Genomic DNA, 22513 nt, shown 5'->3' with positions numbered 1-22513 from the left:
AGGAAGCCAAGAACAATCAGTTCAGTACCAGCCTGTGACAGTGCAGAGAGAGGCAAGCAAAATAAATCAGAATCAAACCAACTGCCAGACTTCACAAGATGGGTGAGACTTGAATTACCATAACTCAACACCCATCTGAGGAAATACACAGAATGTTCAAGAATATATCCAGACTACATTTAAAATTCATTCAGTCACTTTTTACATAAGAAGTTCTCTTTTCTCCAAGTTAGTACATTTCCCCCATAATCTTCAGGTACGTCTTTCTTATCCTAATGGTGCATACGCACAAAGAGAAAATGGCTCAGGCACAGTTTTCCATAACTGGGAGTCTGAATTTATCACTCTATAAAATGGAAAAAATATTAGAAAAAAAGGAAAAGTTTTACTAGTACATTAGAAATGTTTTAGGATATCTTCCCTACATTTCCTTCCCAGGTAATTGACTCCTCTGTGTGCCCCCAGCTCCTACTGAATGGGTATGAGATAACAGGGAGGAGGGACTTATTGAGCACAGGCCCAGTGCACCCTTAATATTTGATGTAAATTATTTAATTTAAGCCTCATAAGAACCCTGTAAGCTAGGTGCATTTCAGATAGGGAGTCTGAAACTCAGTAAAGTTGATTACTTGCCCAAGTTGATGAATGGCAGATCCACCTGACTTTGAGTCCCTGGTCATAAATGACTGGATCTGGAGATAGAAAGCCTTCTAAGAACTTGCCAGAAGTCTGCCCATCACTGGTGAAGCCTCGTGCAAGAAAAACTAGCTGGCACAATCACTGTTTTGGTAGGGACTTTGGGATGGGACGACTGAGATGATCCTGTGGGCTGTGGGAGAGAGAGCTCCTGAACGGTCAGGCTTCAGGCCGGGTTGGTTCAGAGCCTAACAGCGCCACATACAGGAAGATGCTGGGAGCAGAACCAGCGGTCAGGAGGAAATGAAGGTAGAGAGAGAAAGAGAATGAAACCGGCCCGCAGAGAGAAATTCTGAGTTCCTGCAACTGTGTATTCTCTTATTAAGCCATTTTACCCCACCGTTCCCTGTGTGGAACACTTAAAAAACTTAAACGTGGCACATAGCATATATTTACATAATTATAAAACAATAAGGATATAACATAATAATTACAATGTTTATTTTGTCATACAATAATTCATAAGCTCTAGATTATATCCACCCCATTTTAATGAACCTGTGTCAATTTTGTTCAAATATTCACAGAATTGAAAACTTGGAGCAAATGCCTCTTCTTTGCCAAAAGATCAATCCAAATGCCCAACAAGGAATCTGCAGGGAAGCTCCTCCCAACTCAGAGACTGGGCTGTCATCAGATCTACCCAGCAGGTGAGGAGTGAGCCTCAAAAGAATAAACAACCCCATGCTGTGTGCCTCTAAATGGGATACAAGTAGCAGCCAGACTTTAGGGAGTTTTCTGGTTCCAAAGTGCTTACCCAGAAACAAACCAAGCTTTTAGACTAAAATTAGCAGTTTATAAAAAATATAATGGACAGAGAAACGAAGTTAAATGACATCACAGGGAAGCTGTCAGAAAACTCCAAATATCAGACACGTTCCATAGGCAACTGGTGGTCTTTTCAAAAAGTTTAAGAAGACTGGGGTTTTTTGTTTTGTTTTTCAAAAAAGGGAGAGGTGAAAGGGGAATATTGGAGAATAAAAAACACATAAACAATAATGAAATGAAATATGGTCCTTGACTGGAACAAATAAAACAATCCAGGCAGACATAATGCATGATCCTTGAATGGTCTGAGGGAAGATCAGCCATAAAAGACAACTGGGGTAACAAGAATATGAACTGAAAAACTAGGAAATCATTGGTGACTTAGGTTTAATAATGACATGGCAATGGAGGAAAACATCCTTGTTCTTAGGACAACGTACTGAAGTACTTAGTATGGTATCTGCAATTGTGTTACTTTGAAATGGCTTAGCCATATAAACAGATAGAGACAAATAAATGGATAAAGCCAATAAACAGCTGGAAAGCAAATGTTAGCAATTGTTGATTCTGGGTGGTAGGTGTTTACTGCACTTATCTTTCAACTTTCCACATTTGACGTTTTTCTTTATTTGCTCTTTTTTAGATATACATGACAGTAGGGTGTATTCTGGTAAATTATACATTCATGGAATATAACTTATTCTAATTGGGATCCCATTCTCATGGTGTACATGATGTGGAGTTATACTGGTCGTGTATTCATATATGTATGAATAGAGGGAAGTTATGTCTAATTCATTCTATTTTCTTTCATATTCCCATCCTCCTCCCTTCCCACCATTTTCCTTTGTCTAATCCAAACAACTTCTATTCTTCCCTCCTCTGCCCCTTATTGTGTGTTATTATCTGCATACCAGAGACAATATTAGGCCTTTGGTTTTTTGGAATTGGATTATTTAATTTAGTATAATAGTCTCCAGATCCATCCATTTACCAGCAAAAGTCATAAAGTCATTCTTTTTTATGGTTGAGTAATATTTTATTGGGTATATATGCCACATTTTCTTTATCCATTCATTCCTTGAAGGGCACTGAGGTTGGTTTCATATCTTAGCTACTGTGAATTGAGCTGCTATGAACACTGATGTGGCTGTATCATTGTAGTATGCTGATTTTAAGTCTTTTGGGTATATACTGAGGAGTGGGATAACTAGGTCAAAAGGTAGTTCCATTCCAAGTTTTCTGAGGAATCTCCATATTGCTTTCCAGAGTGGATGCACCAATTTGCAGTTCCACCAGTAATGTATGAGTGTGCCTTTTTCCCGACATCCTCGTCAACATTTATTGTTACTTGTACTCTTGAATTGCCATTTGGACTGGCATGGGATGGAATCTCAGTGTAGTTTTAATTTGCATTTCTCTAATTGTTAGAGATGTTGAACATTTTTTCATATATTTGTTGACCATTCATCTCTCTTCTTGCGTGAAGTACCTGTTCAGTTCCTTTGCCCATTTATGACTGGATTATTTGGGGTTTTTTTTTTTTTTTTGGTGCTAAGGGTTCTGAGTTCATTATATATTCTGCAGAATAATGTTCTAACTGAGGTGCAGGTGGCAAAGATTTTCTCCCATTTTGTAAGCTCTCTCTTCACATTCTTGTTTCCTTTGCCATGAAGAAGCTTTTTAGTTTGATATCATCTCATTTATTGATTGTTGATTTTACTTCTTGCGCTTTAGGAGTCTTGTTGAGGAAGTTAGTTCCTAAGTTGACATGTGGGAGTGGTGGGCTTACATTTTCTTCTAATAGGCGCACAGTCTCTGCTCTAATGCCTAGGTCCTTGATCCACTTTGAGCTGAGTTTTGTACAGGGTGAGAGATAGGGTTCAATTTCTGCTTCCATTTTCAATTCATTCCAGTTTTCCCAGAACCATTTGCTGAAGAGGCTATCTTTTCTCCAAGTATTTTTCATAATGAAAAGTTGAAAAAAATAACACATATGGCAAAAATAATAATCATAGAAATGCCTTAGGAAGACACCAGGTGAAGTCTGACATTTCTTCTCTGCAAACCACACCCAGTAATTCCTCCTCCACTGCTAGAAAATATAATGGATATATGGTTCTGTCTAGCCCCAGATGAAGGCATTGCTTGCTTTTAGGGGGCACACTGCACAAAAATCCCATGTCAAGGTTGAGAATCATCATCATCCTGAGAGAATCAACAGAGGAAACAACAGATTCACACATCCCGTGTCGTTACAGATCCATTTGGAACGTCCCCAAAGCCGCAGGGGTTGAAGGCTTGGTCACAGGTGGTGGAAACTCTAGGAGCTGGGGCCTTGTTGGAGGGAGTGGGTCACTGGGGGCTTGACCTTGAAGGCTCTATCTTGTCCCCGGCCCCCTGTGCTTCTCTCTCTCTCCCTGCTGCTACAAGGTGAGCAGTTTTGCTCTACCACATCTTTGTACCATGATGCTCTACATCACCACAGTCCCAGAAACAATGGGGCTCACCACCCACGGACTAAAACCTTTGAATCCATGAACCAAAATAAATCTTTCCTCTTCTAAGTTGATTTTTTTCAGTACTTTACCACATCGAGGGAAAACTGACTAATACACACATGCTCTGCATTAAAAGTTTTCTTCCTATACCCTTTTAAATAAAGTTCTAATTGAACTGGTATAAATAAATGCACATCTGATACAATGACATTGAACTTCCCTTAAGTCAGAGATATGCTTTTCAACAAATCCTCATCTATCCATAAAAAAACAATCAGTTTCATTCCCCTTTTTTTTTACTTTTATTTTTCCCTAAAAGGTAGACTCATACACTGCTGGTGCTGTTAAGTCAAAACAGCCCTGAGGATACAAAGGTACAGTGCACACTAGCAGTACCCTGCCGCACAGAATGTTCCTTCCACCCCGAAAGTGCATTAACCAGAGGTCAGGTACTGGCAGTATACCTTGTTAATGCAGCATCTAATCCAGGTGGGTTTTATTACCAGTTCCATATGGAAGTTGGCAGTAAGAGTCATGCACAAAAAGGTAGATCCAGGAGTCATGTTCATTGAGATCTCTACAATTGGAAGAAGAGAGTCTAGGTGAGAGTCTAGGTGTAGGATGACAAATGTGGGAGGCCCAAACATCAGGCAAGAGAAGAATTTTCATCATCATGATATAGGGCAGCCCACTGAAAAATAGGCCCTCCTGCAGCTATCAAGAGTACAAGTAATTGGGGCTGGGGTGTGGCTCAGCAGTAGAGTGCTTGCCTAGCACATGTTAGGAACTGGGTTCAATCCTCAGCACCACATAAAAACAAATAAATAAACTAAAGGTTAAATTCTTAAAAAAAAGAAAACAAATAATAAGAGCCAGGGTTGGTGGCACACACCTATAATCCCAGCGAGTTGGGAGGCTGTGGCAGGAGGATTACAAGTTCAAGACCAACCTCAGCAACTAAGTGAGACCCTATACCAAAGTAAAGAAGTAAAAAGGGGCTGGGGAGATAGCTCAGTTGGTAGAGTACTTGCCTCTCAAGCACAAAGCCTTGGGTTCAATCTCCGGCACCACAAAAAAAAAAAAAAAAAAAAAAAAAAAGGAAGTAAAAAGGACTGGAAAATAAACACAACAATAGCAAAGAATATAAACAATAAGTGCTGAAGAGGATGTAGAGAAAAAGGAACACCTGTATACTGTTGGTGGGATTTTAAATTAGTACATACGTTATGGAAATCAGTATGGAGTTTCCTCAAAAGACTAGGAACAGAGCCACTAGGAATATGACCCAGCTATACCACTTCTAGGTATTTATCCTAAAGAATTAAAGTCATCATCATAGTGATACACACATACCCATGTTTATAGCAGTACAATTCACAGTAGCCAACTATGGAACCAGGCTAGGTATCCAACAGTGGATGAGTCGATAAAGAAAATAGGGTATATATACACAATGGAGTTTTATTCAGCCACAAAACAGAATGAAATTATGTAATTTTCAAGAAAATGGATGGAACTAGAGACTATTATATTAAGGGAAATAAGCCAAATTCAGGTCAAGGGTCGACTCTGTTCTCTCATATGTGAAAGTCAGAGAGGAAAAAGGAAAAGAAAGGTGGGGTGAAGGGATCTCATGAAAATTGAGGGGAGATCAGTAGAATAGAGAAAAGGGACCAAAGGAAGGGAGGTGGGGTGGGAAAGAGGAATACTGGGGAATTATATTGGCTAAATTATATTGTTACATTGTGTGCATGTACTAATATGTAACAACAAATCCCACTATTATGTACAACTATAATTCACCAATAAAAATATGGGGGGGGGGGGAATGGGCCTTCTGCAATCAAAGTGTAAAGAGCATCTGCTTTTAGAACATATTCATTTTCAATTACTGAAGAAGGCTGAGTTTCCAAGATATTCATGTTCTGTAACAGAAACTGTTTTAAGTGATGTTAAGTATAATTAAGTGGTTAGTAAGTCAAACGTGTGCAAAACATAGATGAAAGGAGTGAAAGATACCTAATATTCATGAAGCACCTTGTTACTAAATGTTTTACACTAAACATTACTAAGTGTTATATACTAAATATGCATGAGACTTAGGAGGTACTAAATATACAGAGGCATGAAATATATATGAGCACTTAGTATTCATGAGGCCTCCACATGGGAGACACCCATTCTGGCTGCCTGTGAAAAACAGGAATTAAGCACCTGTTTACTCATCTAACTGGCAAAAAAAAAGCAGTGTATTCATCTCTGAGTCTCTTTGATACAAATTTGGTTCATTAGTCCAAGATATCTTCTGTCTGTGAGATTCTTGCTTGGACTTCAGCTTCAACTCTGGTTCTTGTAACCATACTATCAATGGGGAGGGCTGATAGGGGAGAGGGAGAGACGGAACAAAAAGACATGATAAAGCCCAGGAATCAGATGGTGTGGTCCTTCCAACCTGCCTGCATCCTCCCTGAAATATGTTAACTTATCTTTCCTCCTGGCTTCTCACTGTGTGTTTCAACTGATTTAATGAACAATGTGATTTGGGCATTTAAATAAGGGTGGCAATTGAGAGTCACACGTGTACTATACTCAGTCTCATCCATCAAATGGGCCCCATTGACTGTAAAGAGGAATAAATTGATGGGAAAAATTGATGGTAAAGGATGGGACCATCACCAACCCGCATTCCAAGCTTCTGGCACAGAAGCAGAAGACCGAGGAATTAAACCTAACATGGAAGAAAGACAGAAACTGAGGGGGAAGTTCTGGCTTCAGAAAATGAAGCTTCTAAATAGGTGTATACTCCAGTTCTCAACATCGCCATCCCCTTCCATACCTTCAAATTGCATACGGGCCTTTTGGAGGCATAGAGTGTTGCCATGATATTGCTTGTGTATTAAAGGCTACACTTGATTAAATGAAAAGTACAAAGTTCCATGAAAAGTCATATATGTGACAAACCACAAAGCAACACTAGACTGATTCTTGGGTCATCTGCTATTTAAAAGCCCTGATTAAACTCCCATATTTTTCTGTATTCTAGAAATAGCCATAAGCCATTTCAGAACACAGTTTTCCAGGACCTGCTATTATTTTGATTCATCCAGAGGATTATTAAGTTTTATGAAAAAAAAAAAAAAAAAAAAAAAAAAAAAAAAAAAGTTTTATGTGTATTCTTGTTGAACAGGCTATTCTTACTCCCAAGTCAAACTGTCAGGGTCAAAAAAAAAAAAAAAAAAAAAAAAAAAAAAGGAATCAATAACTAAATGGGGTATAGTGAGGGAAGGGGAAGGAAAGGTACTGGGGACTGAATTAAAACAAGATATATTCCATGCTTTTATAATTATGTCAAAATGGATTCTACTGTCATGTATAACTAATAAGAACCAATTAAAAAAAAAAAAAAAAAAAAAAAACTAAATGGACTGCTTCCATTCCAAAAAGTTAGACCCTAGGAATCAGATGATTACTCTGTACTACAGGAGGAATGATGGGAAAGACTTTCATAGAGAGGAATTGTTTGCATCTACCTAGTGACTCTTCCCTTTTAGAAACTGCCCCTTCCTTTCCTCTGTTACTATGGTTACCCTGAGAATAGCAGTGGTGGTGCAATATTGCCCTACTCCCTGGTTGCTGCTGATTGGTCCAGGACCCACCTTGGACCAATCAGAATCCCTCCCCGAGAATGCTGGCTTTGAGAGACAGGTTGTCATCTCTCTGCAGATGGTTGCATCTCCACTGTATGAGGAAATGGAAGGAGTCAACTGTGGAGCAAAGGTGGCAATAGCAGAGAATAGGTGGGAATCTCATGGGCTTCCAGCATCTGATTCCAGGGGCTCCATTGCTTTCCATGAAACACTTCCCATACCTTTGTACGTGTAAAAACTCCTTGCTTAAACTAATCTGAATTTCTGTCACTTGCAGTTAAGATTTCGTAATAAGACACAGAGACCAAAGTTAAAGCATCTTTTATTCTGTATAACCCTAAAGCAAAAATAGACTAAGCAAAGAGATAACTACATAAAATAAAGGCTCTATAAATTCTGCTCAAATGTGCAGGATCTGCACCACTGGCACACAAGCCCACCATAACCCCACAGATCTCAATTACGGCCAGAAAAAGAAATTGAATCTAAAAATGAGCTTCACTGTGCCAGCATAATTTTGGTATCAGCAGGGAAAAGACAATGTGGGCTTTTCCTCAGAGGGGTCAGCAACTGCACCCAGGCTGGCTGCTCTACTGTCTGAAGGGAAATTTAGCAGAGCTAAATGGAGACCTGAGAGTCAGTATTTCCTTTTTAAGAAAGTGCCTCACATCAAAAAAACATCTAGCAAATATACATCTTTAGAAAAGTCGTTTTAGGTATAAAGGAACCCTCATTATAAGGAGTTAACTATGTTTTCTGCACACTTAACTACATGAAAAGCATCATATCCAGAATATATATGCATCATTACTGAGTCTCATGTTTGAGAAGATGACATTATTGTCTGTTCTCATTTTACAAATATGGGACCTGATGCTCTGGAATGAATCTAGTCTGAAGTCCCCAATCTGGTATTCTGATCACAAACATCTACCTTTTCACTACTTAAGCTTTTGTTATAACTGTCAAGGACTATCCACTGAACTCAAGGGTATGAACCATTCAGACTGCCTAATCCCCAGTGTGCATGGAATTTGCTCTAGACTGACTGTCAGGGAGGTGGGAGGTTGGAGAGATAGCAGAAGCAAATATCTTGTGGCATAGAATGTACAGGCCCTTTCTGAACTCCCAGATTTGATCAGTCCCAGATGCCTGGCACAACTCATATTCAATGACACACCCTGATAAATTCTAAGACTCTAAACTTTGAAAAATATGCCTTTCTTGCTTATGAAAATTTTTTATTATGGAAGATCTCTTCTAATTATTATAAGTTCATTGTTTTGCTATTTATAAATGCAATACATGCTCTCTCTAGAAAATTTAGGCATTTCAAAAAGTCTTGAATATCTTACCCGCCCCAGACTGTCAGTCAAGGGTGAGATTCCACAGACTGTTTTCTATGTACATAGTAATATGTTATTTCCCTGCAAAAGGGGTCGTTTTAGTTTGTAACTTTAGATTTTATTATTTTAGATTTTAGTTTTCTTTGTGTGTGGTGGGGGTGGATACTAAAAATTGAACCCAAGGACAATCTACCACTGAGTCACACCCCCAGATCATTTTATTTTTAATTTTGAGACAGGGTCTCTCTCAGTTGCTGAGCCTGGCCTCAAACTTGTGATCCTCCTGCCTCAGCCTCCTGAGTAGTTGGGATTACAAGTTGGTGCCACTGTGCCCAGCTTAGTTTTCTTTTCTTCAGTTACTGACTTAAATCTATGCACATTTATTTGCATTATTTGTACTTGTTACAGAGAGCATGTTGTTGAAAGCACATGCTCTGAGACCAGACTGCCTTAGTTCAAAAGCTGGACCCATTACTTAATTGCTATGCGATGTTGGGGATGATTCTGGTCTCAGTTTTCCCATTTGGAAAGTGGGGGTAATAATAATATCATCTACTAAATAGGGCTTCTGGGGGATGTGATGACTTGCAAAGTTTAAGGAATTGTATCAAGTACACTACAAGAGTTAAATGAATGAAGTACAATATTATCGCTATTACTTTTTATTACTTTTGTCATTTTAAAATATTTTAAATTGCTTAATTATAATGAACATTTGACGTTGCTTATTGATCATATATGTATTTTCTCTTTGGTACCACTTATTCCACTCTTCCTCTTGGGTTTTAAAATTTGTATTATTGCTTTGCAAGAATACTTTGCACCCCAGGGAGCTTAGTGTAAGAAGAAAATCATAAGTATTTTCCCCACTTGCAAATAATTTCATATGGAAGAGAAGTTACAAAGAGGTGCTGCTCAAGAACATAAAATTTGAAACCAGTTGAGGTTGCATTCAAATCCACCTTCTACCACTTACTTGCCGTGTGACCCTGTGCAAGCTGCTCCCCTCTCTAAACCTCTGTGGGGTTGGCAGAGCTCTAAGATGGTCCCCAAGGTTCCCATCTCTTGGTGTATACACCTTTTACAATCCCATCCCCTGGAGTGCAGGCAGGACCTGAGAGTGTTGTGGGGCATCAATCCCATGATCAGGTTACTAAACACGGACTCTGAGACTATTAAGAGGGAGAGCATCTGTGTAACCTGATCTAATCTGCTGAGCTCTTGAAAAGAATTTGCTTTCTTCCCAAAGTCAGGATGATGTGAAGCAGGAAAGGATTTGATGTAAAGGAGATGCTCCATTGTTGGCTTTGAAGATGGAAGGGACCACCTGGCAAAGACCTGAGAATGACCTCTAGGAGTGGACAGCAACCCCAGCTGATAGCCAGCAAGGGAATGGGGACCTCCCCAAAACCAAAAGGAACTGAATCCATCCAATAGCCCAAATGAGCTTGAGAGAGGACTCTGAGTCTTGGAGAGAACCTAGCCCAGACTGACACCTTGATTTTTGTCTCATGAGACCATGAGCAGAGATCTCAGCCACATCATGTCCTAACTTCTGATCTAAACAATTGTGAGCTAATGAATGGGTACTGTATACTCTACTACATTTATGCTATTTATTACTCAGCAATAGAAAATTAACATACTCTATTTCTTCGTCCATAAAATGAGAATGAAGCTCAAATTACACGTATCTTGTGGGACTATTCCGGGAAGTAATATATTCATAAACCACTTTACGAAGGTAAGCGAATGCTAGGAGTTAGTCACCTGGGATAAGTGGAGCTATTATTATCATTTTCATAATTACCAATACAACATGGAATAACAAATCATTTTTTCATGAAAGGAAAGATCAAACTTTTTAAATAAAGTTCAAGGGAGCAGGACAGAATTAAAGAGGATTCTGGGTAATGGGAAATTAAAGATAGACTATTTCCTTGTTTCTAGGACTTTTCAAAGATCTTCAGTTTAACCCTCTTTGAGGACAAGGTATGTGTCATCAAGTTTGCTTTAAAGAGGAAATGGGCTCCAATGGGCTGAGGCAGGAAGTTCTGGGTTCAAATGTTAACTCTGCCACTTACTACAGCTGTACTTCAAAGCAAGTTAGCAGATGTGAGACTCACTTCCTTTTTTTTTTTTCTTTTTCTTTTTCAACAGAGTCACACTGTTGTCCAGGTGATCTCCAACTCCGGGGCTAAAGCAATCCTTCTGCTTCAGCCTCCAAGTAACTAAGGTATATACCATGATACCTGGCTTTCATCTTTAAAATGGAATAAATACATCCAACTCTCACTATCCATGGGTTCTGCATCCACAGATTCAACCAACTGTGGATCCAAAATAATTAGAAAACACACACACACACACATCTTTCCTGAATATGTACAGACTTTTTGTCATTATTCCCTAAATAACACTGCATAACAACTATTTGCATTGTTTCAGGTGTTGTCAGTAATGAGCGGATAATGTAAAGTACCCAAGAGGATGTGTATAATGTACTATGCCATTTTATATAAGGAACCTGAGTATCCAAGGACTTTAAAATCCACAGGGCTCCTGGAACCAACACCCCTCCCCCAAACACCATAAATATTGAGGGACAACTGTGCTCTCTTCTGTGCAGGGCTGCCACAGCCTAGCCTTGAACCGATGTTCAATAAATAGAAATAAATGTACAAACTGAGAGTTCAAGAAAGGAGGAAGGCTTGTTGGCTTCTTTTGCCCACAAAGGGGGCCACAATAAACACTGAAATGGCCTGGTGTATTTTGAGCAGTAGAAACTCTGTCACTCTACTGAGTTGTGAATTTCAGAGCACCTCAGTCTATCCTTCAAGAAATTGTTTTTTTTGTTTGTTTGTTTTGTTTTGTTTTTTGTTTTTGGTGGTGCTGGGGATTGAACCCAGGGCCTTGTGCATGTGAGGCAAGCATTCTATCAACTGAGCTATATCCCCAGTCCAAGAAATTCAGTTTTAACCAAGTTTCTATCACTCATAACCAAGAGTCCTGACTAATATATTGGGCCTTGTTTTCCTCATCTAAAAATTAAAAGGTCAGGGCTACAATGGCATGCCCTTCTAAGTCCAAGTCCAGAAATTTCTTTCCAAATGGCATAGGCAAAACTTAAGACCAGCCAGTAGAGAATGAGACAAGAAAGTCACTGACAGTTGGTCAATTCAGCTCCAGTACTAAAACAATGCTTTGCACACAGTGGGGCCCTGCTAAGCATTTCCTAGCTCACGTAGAAGGCAATGGCTGGAGCTGTATCCTTGCGAATCTCATAGTTGTAGTGTGAGTTCCCTCCTTGAGTCTCTGTCTGTCTGAGCCTGTCTGTCTCTCCGTGTTAACAGGAGGAGTTGTATAAAACATTTGCACAAGGAAGGATGGAAATTCTGAGCTCAGCACTTCTCCAACCAGATGGGGAGCAGATGTGCAGAGTGTACCTGACAGAAGAGCATCTGGGAGCAAGAAACTACACACACACAAGGTCCCAACTCCTGGACCTTCTCATTCCTCCACATTCTGTTCTGGTTTTACTCTGGTTTAAATGTTCTTACCATGATTACCCCAACCCAAACCATGCTCTCAGCTTCTCTTCCTGAACAGATCTATAGCACCTACAACTCTAGTGAGAGATGGGCACAGCACCACCCTTGCCTGGGAGCTGGGGAGGCCCTAAAAGGTCAGAAACACCCAGGGCCTCTTTCTCAGTTCCATATGAGAAGGGAGGGCTGAACAGAGTCAGCAACAATGGCAACTTGGGAAAGGGCTAGACCACATGGAAAGAAGAAAGCATGCCTGGTCTTTCCTGTGCCTCTGCACAGCCAACCCCTCCAGCACAAAAGGAAAATCCCAAATGCAGTTCCTAATACTTCGAGAACCAATGCAGTTCTGCAGCAAGCATTTCCAGAGAAGATGGGGTGGTAACAATACAATCCACTGTGCAAGACCTTCTTTAACATTACTCTCAAATCTCTTTTTTCCCCAAATGTCTACTTCTAACCTACATGTATCCTCTTCACTTCTCATCTAGAGCAACGTGACTCCTGCTCCTCTCATCTTTTCCAATTCATTACTCACTACTGTGTCCCTGGGCCCCACCCCTCCAGCTCCACGAATGCCCAGGACCTGGGTGAACAAACACAGAATCCTTTTTCTTTATAAGCTAAAGAGGAATAGGATTGCAAATGCTTCTAATATAATGGGTTTCTCTGCCAGGTACCTAAACATGGAAAAGTTGCTAGTACAGAGATTCTAAAAGCTTACTTTCTAAATCAAGAAAAAAACAAAGTGTTCACAGAAAGTGTACCCTGCCCTAGAACAGCATGCACAGCTCTAAGAGATCTGAGAGTCAAATTTCATTACAGAAAATGTATCAGCTAGATGATGCCTTAAACATCTTCATCCTGGCAGCCTGGGTCCTTCGTCACTTTCAATTACCATAATGACGATTATGAAGAATGTCCTGGCTGGGAGTGAGGGTGTTTCCATTTGGTTGGGTTCCCTTCCATTCCCATCATGTCCCTGAGATTCTACTCCAAGGTGGAGAGAGACTGACTTAGCCACAGAGGAATCTGGCAGTCAGGCAGGCCCCAAACCTCTCCCCCTGGTGTATTTTGATGCCAGTTTGTCTAGCTTTACCAAAAAGCCCCAGTGGTAAGTCCAGAAGAAATCAAAGCAAGTACATGAGACCAAGCAAACCACACAGCTGACCTCGCCACCTAATGCACTCTATTCCGACAAGCTCTCGTAATGCTCTGAAACATTCTCGTGAGCTGGCTAAGAATTTAAGGGTTGATAGGAACTTGAAGTCCACACTGCATTAGATTTGGACACCTACTTGGTTGCAGTTAGGTCAGGGCAAGTTTTGTGACCCCCTGCAGAGCATTACTAATTTTAAATGTCACTGTTGTCTTAGATTTGTTAAAGATGAGGCAAACAGAGTGTCACTCAAGGCATGTATGTTCCTATCCGGTTCCTTTGAGCAGCAAGTTCTATAAATGAGAGTCATGCTCAAATATTTACAAAATGTTTTTCAAGAAGAAACAGTAGAAGAAGTCTAAAGCCAAAGGTAGGGTAATCAATTATCCCAGCAAGCCTGGGTCCAAGGGGTTTCCTGAGGTGCAAGACTTACTGCCCTAAAACCAGGACAGTCCTCAGGTAAACCTGGGAGGCTTGTTGCCCCACATATATCCACCAGCATCGGCCAATGACCACTGTTCAATCAGGAGAGCAACACTTAAGGGAGGTTGGATAAGGAGACCACCAGAAACAAAGTCCTTAAAAAGACTAACCTGCTTACAGGAGATCCAATTTCTCTACTGTCCAAAATTGACTATACATGTCAACTTCCAAAGTGTGTGCAGACTGTTGAGTCAGTGAAAGTTTCATGGTCCATGATTTTGGACACTATTGCAAATTCTGTCAACTCTCCTTGTGAAGTTTCCCTGCACATCAACACATCAAAAGCTCTAAGAAGCCATGCAGTGGTGAACATATTTAAATTTGTGTATTTGGAATGTCCCAAATTTATTTAACCACACAAGACTTTTTTTTCACTTAGTGGTTATGCTCATTCAATCGAACACACTTTGAGAAATGGGGATCTTACTCATCAAACCCATAAACAACTTAGGAAGCACAAGACTTGCATTCAGTAAGCCACACACATCTATTTCGGAAGTCAACACATTTTTCTTTGTACTTAATGAAAAGTACACTGTAGCCTTAGCTAAAATAGTGCCGTGATCTACATTTATTTTTAATAAGACACCCAGGGAAAACAAGTGAGATCTATGTAAGATTTTACCATGCAAACAGTCAGAATAGTAATTGAAGATTGAAGGCTTAAAACCCAATCTAAAGGCAACATGGGGTTTTGTGTCAGATGGATGTGAGACACTCATTCATTCATCCATCCATCCATTTCATCCATTCAACTAATTAATTAAGTATGTATGTGCCAGGAATTGTGCCAAGCCCGGGAACATAGTAGTAACAAAAGAGAGTGGTAGGGTCTCTATGCACCTCCAGCCTGCAGCTTCCAATCTTGAATTTTAGTTAAATGCTAACTAAGCATGATGATAAGAAAGTGCAGGGCACTTAGGAGGGGACCTCTTGCTCAGATTCAGAGAGGTGGCAGAAAAGGTGATGTCAAGGTTTAGACCCTGTGGATGCGGTGGATGGGCCAGGAGCAGGAGTGCAGGAGTGCGGTGATGGGCCAGGAATGCCACACCCAGAAGCCTGGAGGTGATACAGCTCAGAGCCTTCCCTACAGAGGCAAAGGTTCCCTCCACCCCAGGTGGGTCTTAGAACTGATTTCAGCACACAGCAGGGCCTCCACGCACTGTGACTGATCCTATCATCATCCCTGATACATCGAGGCCTGCAACCATGCATCTCTAACAGTCTATTGCTCTGCGTTTTGAAGAATTTAATGATTCCCTTTCAAGTCTGTTTAAAGCCTTCAGACTTCTGGAAAACAAAGTTCCCCATGAAAGCACAAATTTATTAATAGAATGCACATTTCTCACTTCTGTTTTCCTTCATGTACATGGGCTCCTTCCAGGTTCCAAGGGAAATGACCAATGCCCACCCCACCATGGCCCTTCTCAGTTTCTTCACAAGACACTTCCTACATCCCGTGATGTTCAGGGCAGGCTAATGTCAGCAGACAATTTTGGGCCACAACAGCTGATGCCAACATGACCTCCCTGGGGAGGGAGTTTTGGCAGAAACTTTATAAGTCAATCAAACCCCAACAGCAACCTCTCTGGAGGCTGGAGTACCTATCTGGAATAGAACCTTTAGTAGTAGCAGGAGCTGCCCAGGGCAGACACTTACCCCTCTGAAGTTCCAGGCTTTGGGAGAGGGAAACATGGAAAAGTTGTTTTGCCGCTGCCGTTTAGGCCTACAAGAGGAGAAAAGGCAACACGTTCATTATTTACTGACAAGATGCTCGGAAGAGATCACTGGTTTCAAATGCAGGTTGATCACAAAGGAAAGTGCCTGAAGAAAAGGACCAGGTGAACCAGGTGACTAGAGTTTTCTCCAGCTTTTGGCTGGAGTTTTCTCTTCAGAAGCCCAATTCATTCCAAATTCCTTCCCAATTCCCCAGGAGGAAAGCCTTATGGTTCCATAAAGTAGTCCACCTTTCACCCATAAAAATAAAATCTGAAGTGCTCTCAGGATGCAACCAAAAAGTCAGACCAAACTCCCCGTCTTTATTTGTCATACAAGAACCATTCCCAAACAGGGGCAATCTCCTATTTATGGCTTCAGCTGGCCTAGAAGGCTCCCCAGTTCCACCACATGTTGGGGAGCCCCAACATCTCCACAGAAGTTAGATGCGAATTCCAGGTTTTTAAAGAGATGATCAACAGGACATGTGGCCACTGCCTAACAAGTCAACACTGGTATTCTTGCCTGTGAACTTCTCAGTATGAATCAAGATCCCCAGGAGTGGTGTAGGCAGTTTCAGGGTGGGTCAGGGTGAGAGACCCTGATTTCTGTCTTGCAAATGAAATCAAATTTTGTAGCTACCAACCAGACCTACAGGAATATCTTTTCCAAAATTTTTTGCAAGTGTGATACCTGTCAATATAGATATGCAGATTTCATGCTAGCTGAAAACATATCTGAAAAGAATCTACCTTGGATTTTTTCTGAGGTTTTAGTCATGGATGTTCCCAAAAGGTGTTAATTATATGACAGTCACCTTCACCTTGAGCTCTCTGCTATAATCAGCAATAACGCAAGAAAAAAGTACATAGTGACCAGAGTCCAGGCTTTGCAGTGTGTCAGACCTGAATAAATATCTTAGTTGGCTCTGCCATACAAAAGACGGAAATTAAAATACAAGGTAATTATAATAGTAACATCAACTAACAGGTATTGAGTACTTACAAAAGCATATGTTAAGATTTTATATAGTTAATCTCACTGATTCTCACCCTGTGAGCTAGGGTTCATTATTGTGCCTACCTAATAGATAAGAAAACTGAGGGTCTGAGGATGTGACTCAGTGGTAGAGCATTTGCCTAGCACAGGTGAGGCCCTGGGCTCCATCCCTAGCACTTCCCATCCTTCAAAACAAAAACTGAGACCCAGGGATGTTAAGAATCTAATTATGGCCACAGAGGTGAAATCAGGAGTCGGAGCTCAATTGCCTATTCTCAAATACCACAGTGTTTGATTAGCCCTATGACCCTGAACATGAGGGTCATTTCTTAACTTTAGTTTTCCTATGTGCAAAACAGGAGAGGTAATAACCACTATGTAGACTCAAGAGATGAGGATTCTAACTCCACTTCTGTCACCGAGTACTCACCAGATGACAGCATGGTGCTCCCTCCCTCTCTTTCCCAGACCCAGCTTCCAGAACAGTGTTTAAGCAGGGACATGGGAGTAGCACAGGAGAGCTGAGCCACCTGGCCAGAGCCTGTGGGAATCCCCACAGACATGCATTTAAGTCAGACCCCTCCTGCCTTGCCCTCCCCTGCAGCCTCACATAACAACAGAAACCCAGGCCAGTAACATCTGGAGATAAACAGAGGATATGTGGGTAGTAGTTAGATTTAATATCTTTCTCTATTAAGTAGCATGTGGGTGTAAGTTCTTCTGAAAAGAAATTCCTGTCTTCAAGGAGAAATTTTATATGTCAATAATACTCCTCCCAGTTACAACTGGGCTTTGCCTTCCTAATTACTTGATGGGCTTCACTGCTTCCAACGCAATCATACCAGGATATTGGCAAAATGCAAGCCACAGAGATCACATCTAATGCTTATTATCTCAACAATTAATAGTGATTCAGGAACTGAGCACTTTACCTACATAAACCAAGCCTCATGATAACTTTATGATAGGTTATTATGTTATGTCATAATGTTACTATATGACATATGGATAGTCTTGCAATGGTGTTATATAATACTTTATATATAATATATTCTCATGACATCATATACTTTCAACAGATTATAAGTTTATAATTTTATATAATGTGATTTTATAATATATAATGCAATGTTATGATTATGCCACTTTACAGATGAATTGAAACAGACTCAGAGAGGTTAAATCATATGACAGAAGTCACACAGCTGGCAGGTGGCTAATCCAGAATTCAAACACCAATGCTGATGCACCTGACTCCAGATCCTGAGGTTACAGTAGCCAGGGTGTTAGGAATAATGTAGCCTCGGCTTCCTCAAGAGAAGGCACCAGTTTAACAGGATCCCTCACTACCAGGTCTCACAGTCAAAGAAAAAGCATCAGAGCCAGTCTGCCAACTTGAGTTGAGCCAATCTGCCACGCTTGCACAACCTGAGACCCCTACACTCATCACCTCAGCTGGGAAAACTGCCAGGAGACTGCTGATACAGGGGCTGCCCTTAATTTTTAGCTCCCACCCTGTCTCACTTCCCACCATGACCCAGGCTTCCAGATATTCACATTAGCAAAGAGTCTAGTGGGCCCATCAGTCCAAGATGTCTTCCTTCCTTCCTTCTTTCCTTCTTCCTTTCTTTCCACTTTCTTTTTCTTCCTTCCTCCCTTCCTTCCTTCCCTCCCTCCCTTTCTCCCTCCTTTCCTCCCTCCCTCCCTCCCTTTCTTAACCACTGAGTCACATACCCAGTCTTTTATATTTTGAGACAGGGTCTCACTAAGTTGCTTAGGGCCTTGCTAAGTTGCCAAGGCTGACTTTGAACTCGTGATCCTCCTGCCTCAGCCTCCTGAGCAGCTGGGATTACACACATGTCCCACCATGCCAGGCTCCTGGGTGTATTTCTTCTGTGTTCAGAAGCAACTTCTTTATACGGTCAGCAAAAGTCCAAGTGATACAATGATACTCAGTTCTGCAGGTTTCCCAGGCACAAGGATGCACAGCTGGGCTCTGAACCAGGCTTGGAGGAGGGATCCACGTCTGTGTGCAGCCATCCAGCACCCAGTGTGAGCCAGGCCTGAGCCTGATGATGATGCTCATCATCATGAAGCACAGCCCTCTGTTAAGGAGGCATTTCCACCATGCCACAGATGTCACGGGGAGAGTGCTGACTGGTATTGCCATTCCTACAGAATGATGGGAAAACCAGGGGGCACAGGGAGTAGCACAAGAAACCACTGAGATAGGAGGGGAGCTGCCATCCATCTGGGAAGGTCACACCCTGTGACAGGTTAGAAAGAACACTTCTTTCCACCTTGAGAGAACTTACGGTAGAAATGGGGAAATGCCCAGAGTAGGAGTGAAAAATCCTGAGTCAAGCTGCATGTAGGGAATGATCTCAAATTCAAGTGTGTGTGTCTGGAATCAAATGAAATAAGGTCAGTAGCAGCAGGCCTGAGGGTCAGCACAGGATGTACCCACCATGCGAAAGCAAATGTGACTCTTGCTCATCATCTTGTGGAGGGGATTAGCCAACATTTCCAGAGCAGCTCCTAAGAGAGTGAGTGACCAGATGTGCACATTGAGACTGCTTCTGCCACCCAAGTCTAATAGTGGCTCCCTCCCTTTGTTACTGGGAGACTTCGAGCAGGTTACCTACTCTTTTCTTCCTCTGAGTCTCCACTTTCTCACTTGGAAAGTGGGGCTAATCATCCCTTTTCATAAAATCAAAAGGTTTAAGTCATGTACTATATAAAATGTGTAGTAGAGAGTATGGCACTTAATAGGTACTTAAATTAGCTATTCTTATTAAGAGAAGGTTCTTAGCTGGGCATTGTGGCTATGACTATAATCCCAGTGATTCAAGAGGCTGGGGCAGGAGGATCACAAGTATGAGGTCAGCCTCAACAATTTAGTGAGAACTTGTCTCAAAATAAAAAATAAAAAGGGCTGGGGATGTGGCTTAGGGGTAAAGTGGCCCTGGGTTCAATCCCCAATACCAAAAAAGGGTGGCCTCCTTTCTTAATCAAGTAAGGGTGAGTCAGTATCACTGGTAAGATTCATGTTGGAGGATCTATGAAATTTGCACCAAATTCTCACACACCAGATAAAATATAAGTCAAATAAAACAAAGGCTTCCATGTACTATAAATATTTTTTAGGTAACAGCATGGCCACACATGTAAACAGGATGGAGTCATTGAAAAGACTCCGGCCCTCCCTTTTAATTCCTTGCCTCCTCTTTTCTTTCCCCAAAGACATCTCCTTAGCTAAGATGATATATACATTGTAAATATTTGAATGTCTGAATTCCCAGCCCAGAGCACCTTGCTAACAAATTTTCCTTTCCTTTTCTTTTTTTTTTTTTTTTTTTTTTTTGTTTTAACTCTATCCATCCATTGCCTCTAAACATGAAGGCAATTGTAGCATCACTGGGAAAACCAAACAGCTACACCTTAGAAGAGAAATTTGTACTGAATCCAGCACTGCTTGTGACAGGTATTTTGATTCGGTTTGGACCACTTAAGAAGGTGATGGCTTTTTTCAGGTAAAGGTTCTTTAGTCTCTGTTCTTATTACATAATTGAGAACAGACCGGCAGGAGTTCAGATGGGGAAGACCCAATGCTTTGTGGAGGAGCACAGTGTGAGGAGGTAGTTTGAAAAGAAAGTTCACTGCTTTGGGTTTTCTTTCTTTTCAACAAAGCACAAGGGCACCACCAATAGCTGCTTCTCAACATTACCCTACCCAGAACAAGCTGCAACTCCAAGTTTTTATTTTCTGATAAACTTGAGTAAAAAAGGACCGCAGAAATGGTCAGCTGGGCCAGGTGTGGTGGCACGTGCCTGTAATACCAGCAGCTCAGGAGACTGAGGCAGGAGGATCACAAGTTCAAAACCAGCTTCAGCAACTTAGTGAGGTGCTAAGCAACTTAGGGAGATCCTGTCTCTAAGGAGGAGGAGGGGGAGGAGGGGGAAGGAAAAGGGGAAAGGGAGAAAGAAGAAGAGGAGGAAGAAGAGGAGGAGGAGGAAGAAGTCAACGGGCACCATGGCTTGGTCACTGTTGATCCTCTGCAGCAGTCCTGCTAAGGACAGATCTTGGGAGAATAAGTGTGTATTAGGGGGGCTTACCCATTAGATTTAATCATCAATATTTTTTAAAAATCATCAATATTTACTGAACGCCTACAATATGTCAGGCATGGGGCCATACATTAGAGATAGAGCATTGAACAAGGGATAAAAGGCTCCTGCTTTCATGTCCTCGCTGAGACAATCTGATCAACAGTCCTTGAATAAAAATCACAACATGGTAAGGCTCTTTTTTTTTTTAAGTGGTGGAATGCCAAAGTAGTGCAACCAGAGTGTGAGGAACCAGAATGATCCCACTCCAGAGGAAATGAGGCCTCCTGACGCCTGCCAGAGAAGGACTCAGTCAGGTGATGAGAAATGGAAAAAGCAGCCAGGCCAAAGCAAACACAGGCTGAAAGGGGAGGTGGACAGAGCACTCAGACCCACGAATTTGCCTGAGGCAGAAAAGAAGTGGGGAGGACACTAATAAATACTGTCATTGGCACAGCCACGGATCTACAGATGTGATGTCTCCAATGTTATAGAAAAACAACATGTGCAATTTTCAAGAACCTCTGGCTGTTAGAGTTGGCTACTCTGTCTCAGATGTTGGTGACCAAGTAAAATGTCTAAGTTGAAACCTGTATTTTTAAAAAATGTGGCACTCTGGCTGGGTGAGGTGGTGCATGCCCGTATTCCCAGCAGCTCAGGAGGTTGAGGCAGGAGAATTGCAAGTTCAAAGCCAGTCTCAGCCTAAGTGAGGTACTAGGCAACTCAATGAGACTCTGACTCTAAATCAAATACAAAATAGGGCTGGGGATGTGGCTCATGGACAAGTGCTCCTGAGTTCAATCCCTATACCAAGAAAAAAAAAAAAAAAGAAAAAAAAAGAAGTACTGATACATAACATGCTATAGACAAAAGAACCTTGAAAACATTATGCAGTGTGAAAGAGAGCAGACACAAAGGGTTACATATTGTCTGATTCCATTTTTCTGAAATGTCCAGAACAGGCAAATGTGTGGGGTCAGAAAGTAGATTAATAATTGCCAGAGGCTAGAAGAGAAGGAATAGAGAGTGTCTCTTTAGAGAAGGCACGGACTCTTTTGGGGTGATGGAACAGTTCTGGACTCAGGTAGTCGTAATGGTGTCACCAAATTATTACAATCTAAAATGGTAAATATGGTAGTGGTTAAAATGGCAATACTCTATGTGTATTTTGTCATAATGTTCTGAAAAGTGAGGGTAAAATAAAAAAAGATTCTCAGGCAAAAATAAAGGATAGGTATAATAAAAGAAAATTTTCACAAAATGATAATGTGAAATAGAATCCTATCGCCTACTTCAGAAGAGGGAATTCTGTAATTGAAAGTGGAGAGGGTAAGCATTTTGGGCCACCGAGGGCTGGTGGAAACTGCTCAGTCATGAAGCTTTATCAGCAAGTGTGAGAAATCAGCCCACAAGTCCCCGTGTCAGAGACACAAATTTACTTGAATCATTCAACCATGATAAAAATTCCCACACCTTCTGGCTTTCTCCGCCTCCTCCCCCTCCCTCCTGCACGCACACACACCAGGCTGGGAGACGCAGGGTGATGC

The 22513-nt window shown here is 41.3% G+C and overlaps 1 protein-coding gene across 3 annotated transcripts in view; it reads right to left on the bottom strand.

Moving 5' to 3' along the window:
• Arhgef3 (Rho guanine nucleotide exchange factor 3) overlaps nt 1-22513 on the bottom strand; it is a 298065-nt gene that overhangs the window by 181590 nt on the left and 93962 nt on the right. For all 3 annotated transcript variants that reach the window (XM_047531346.1, XM_047531347.1, XM_047531349.1), the window contains one exon: nt 15805-15871. In XM_047531346.1, the coding sequence (XP_047387302.1) occupies nt 15805-15871 (67 nt within the window). The remainder of the gene's footprint in view (nt 1-15804; nt 15872-22513) is intronic.

The sequence above is a fragment of the Sciurus carolinensis genome, chromosome 17 (assembly GCF_902686445.1).
Source record: "Sciurus carolinensis chromosome 17, mSciCar1.2, whole genome shotgun sequence".
NCBI classification, from domain to species: domain Eukaryota; kingdom Metazoa; phylum Chordata; class Mammalia; order Rodentia; family Sciuridae; genus Sciurus; species Sciurus carolinensis.
The sequence above is the reverse complement of the archived record's forward strand: the minus strand, read 5'-3'. Positions and strand labels throughout refer to the sequence as shown.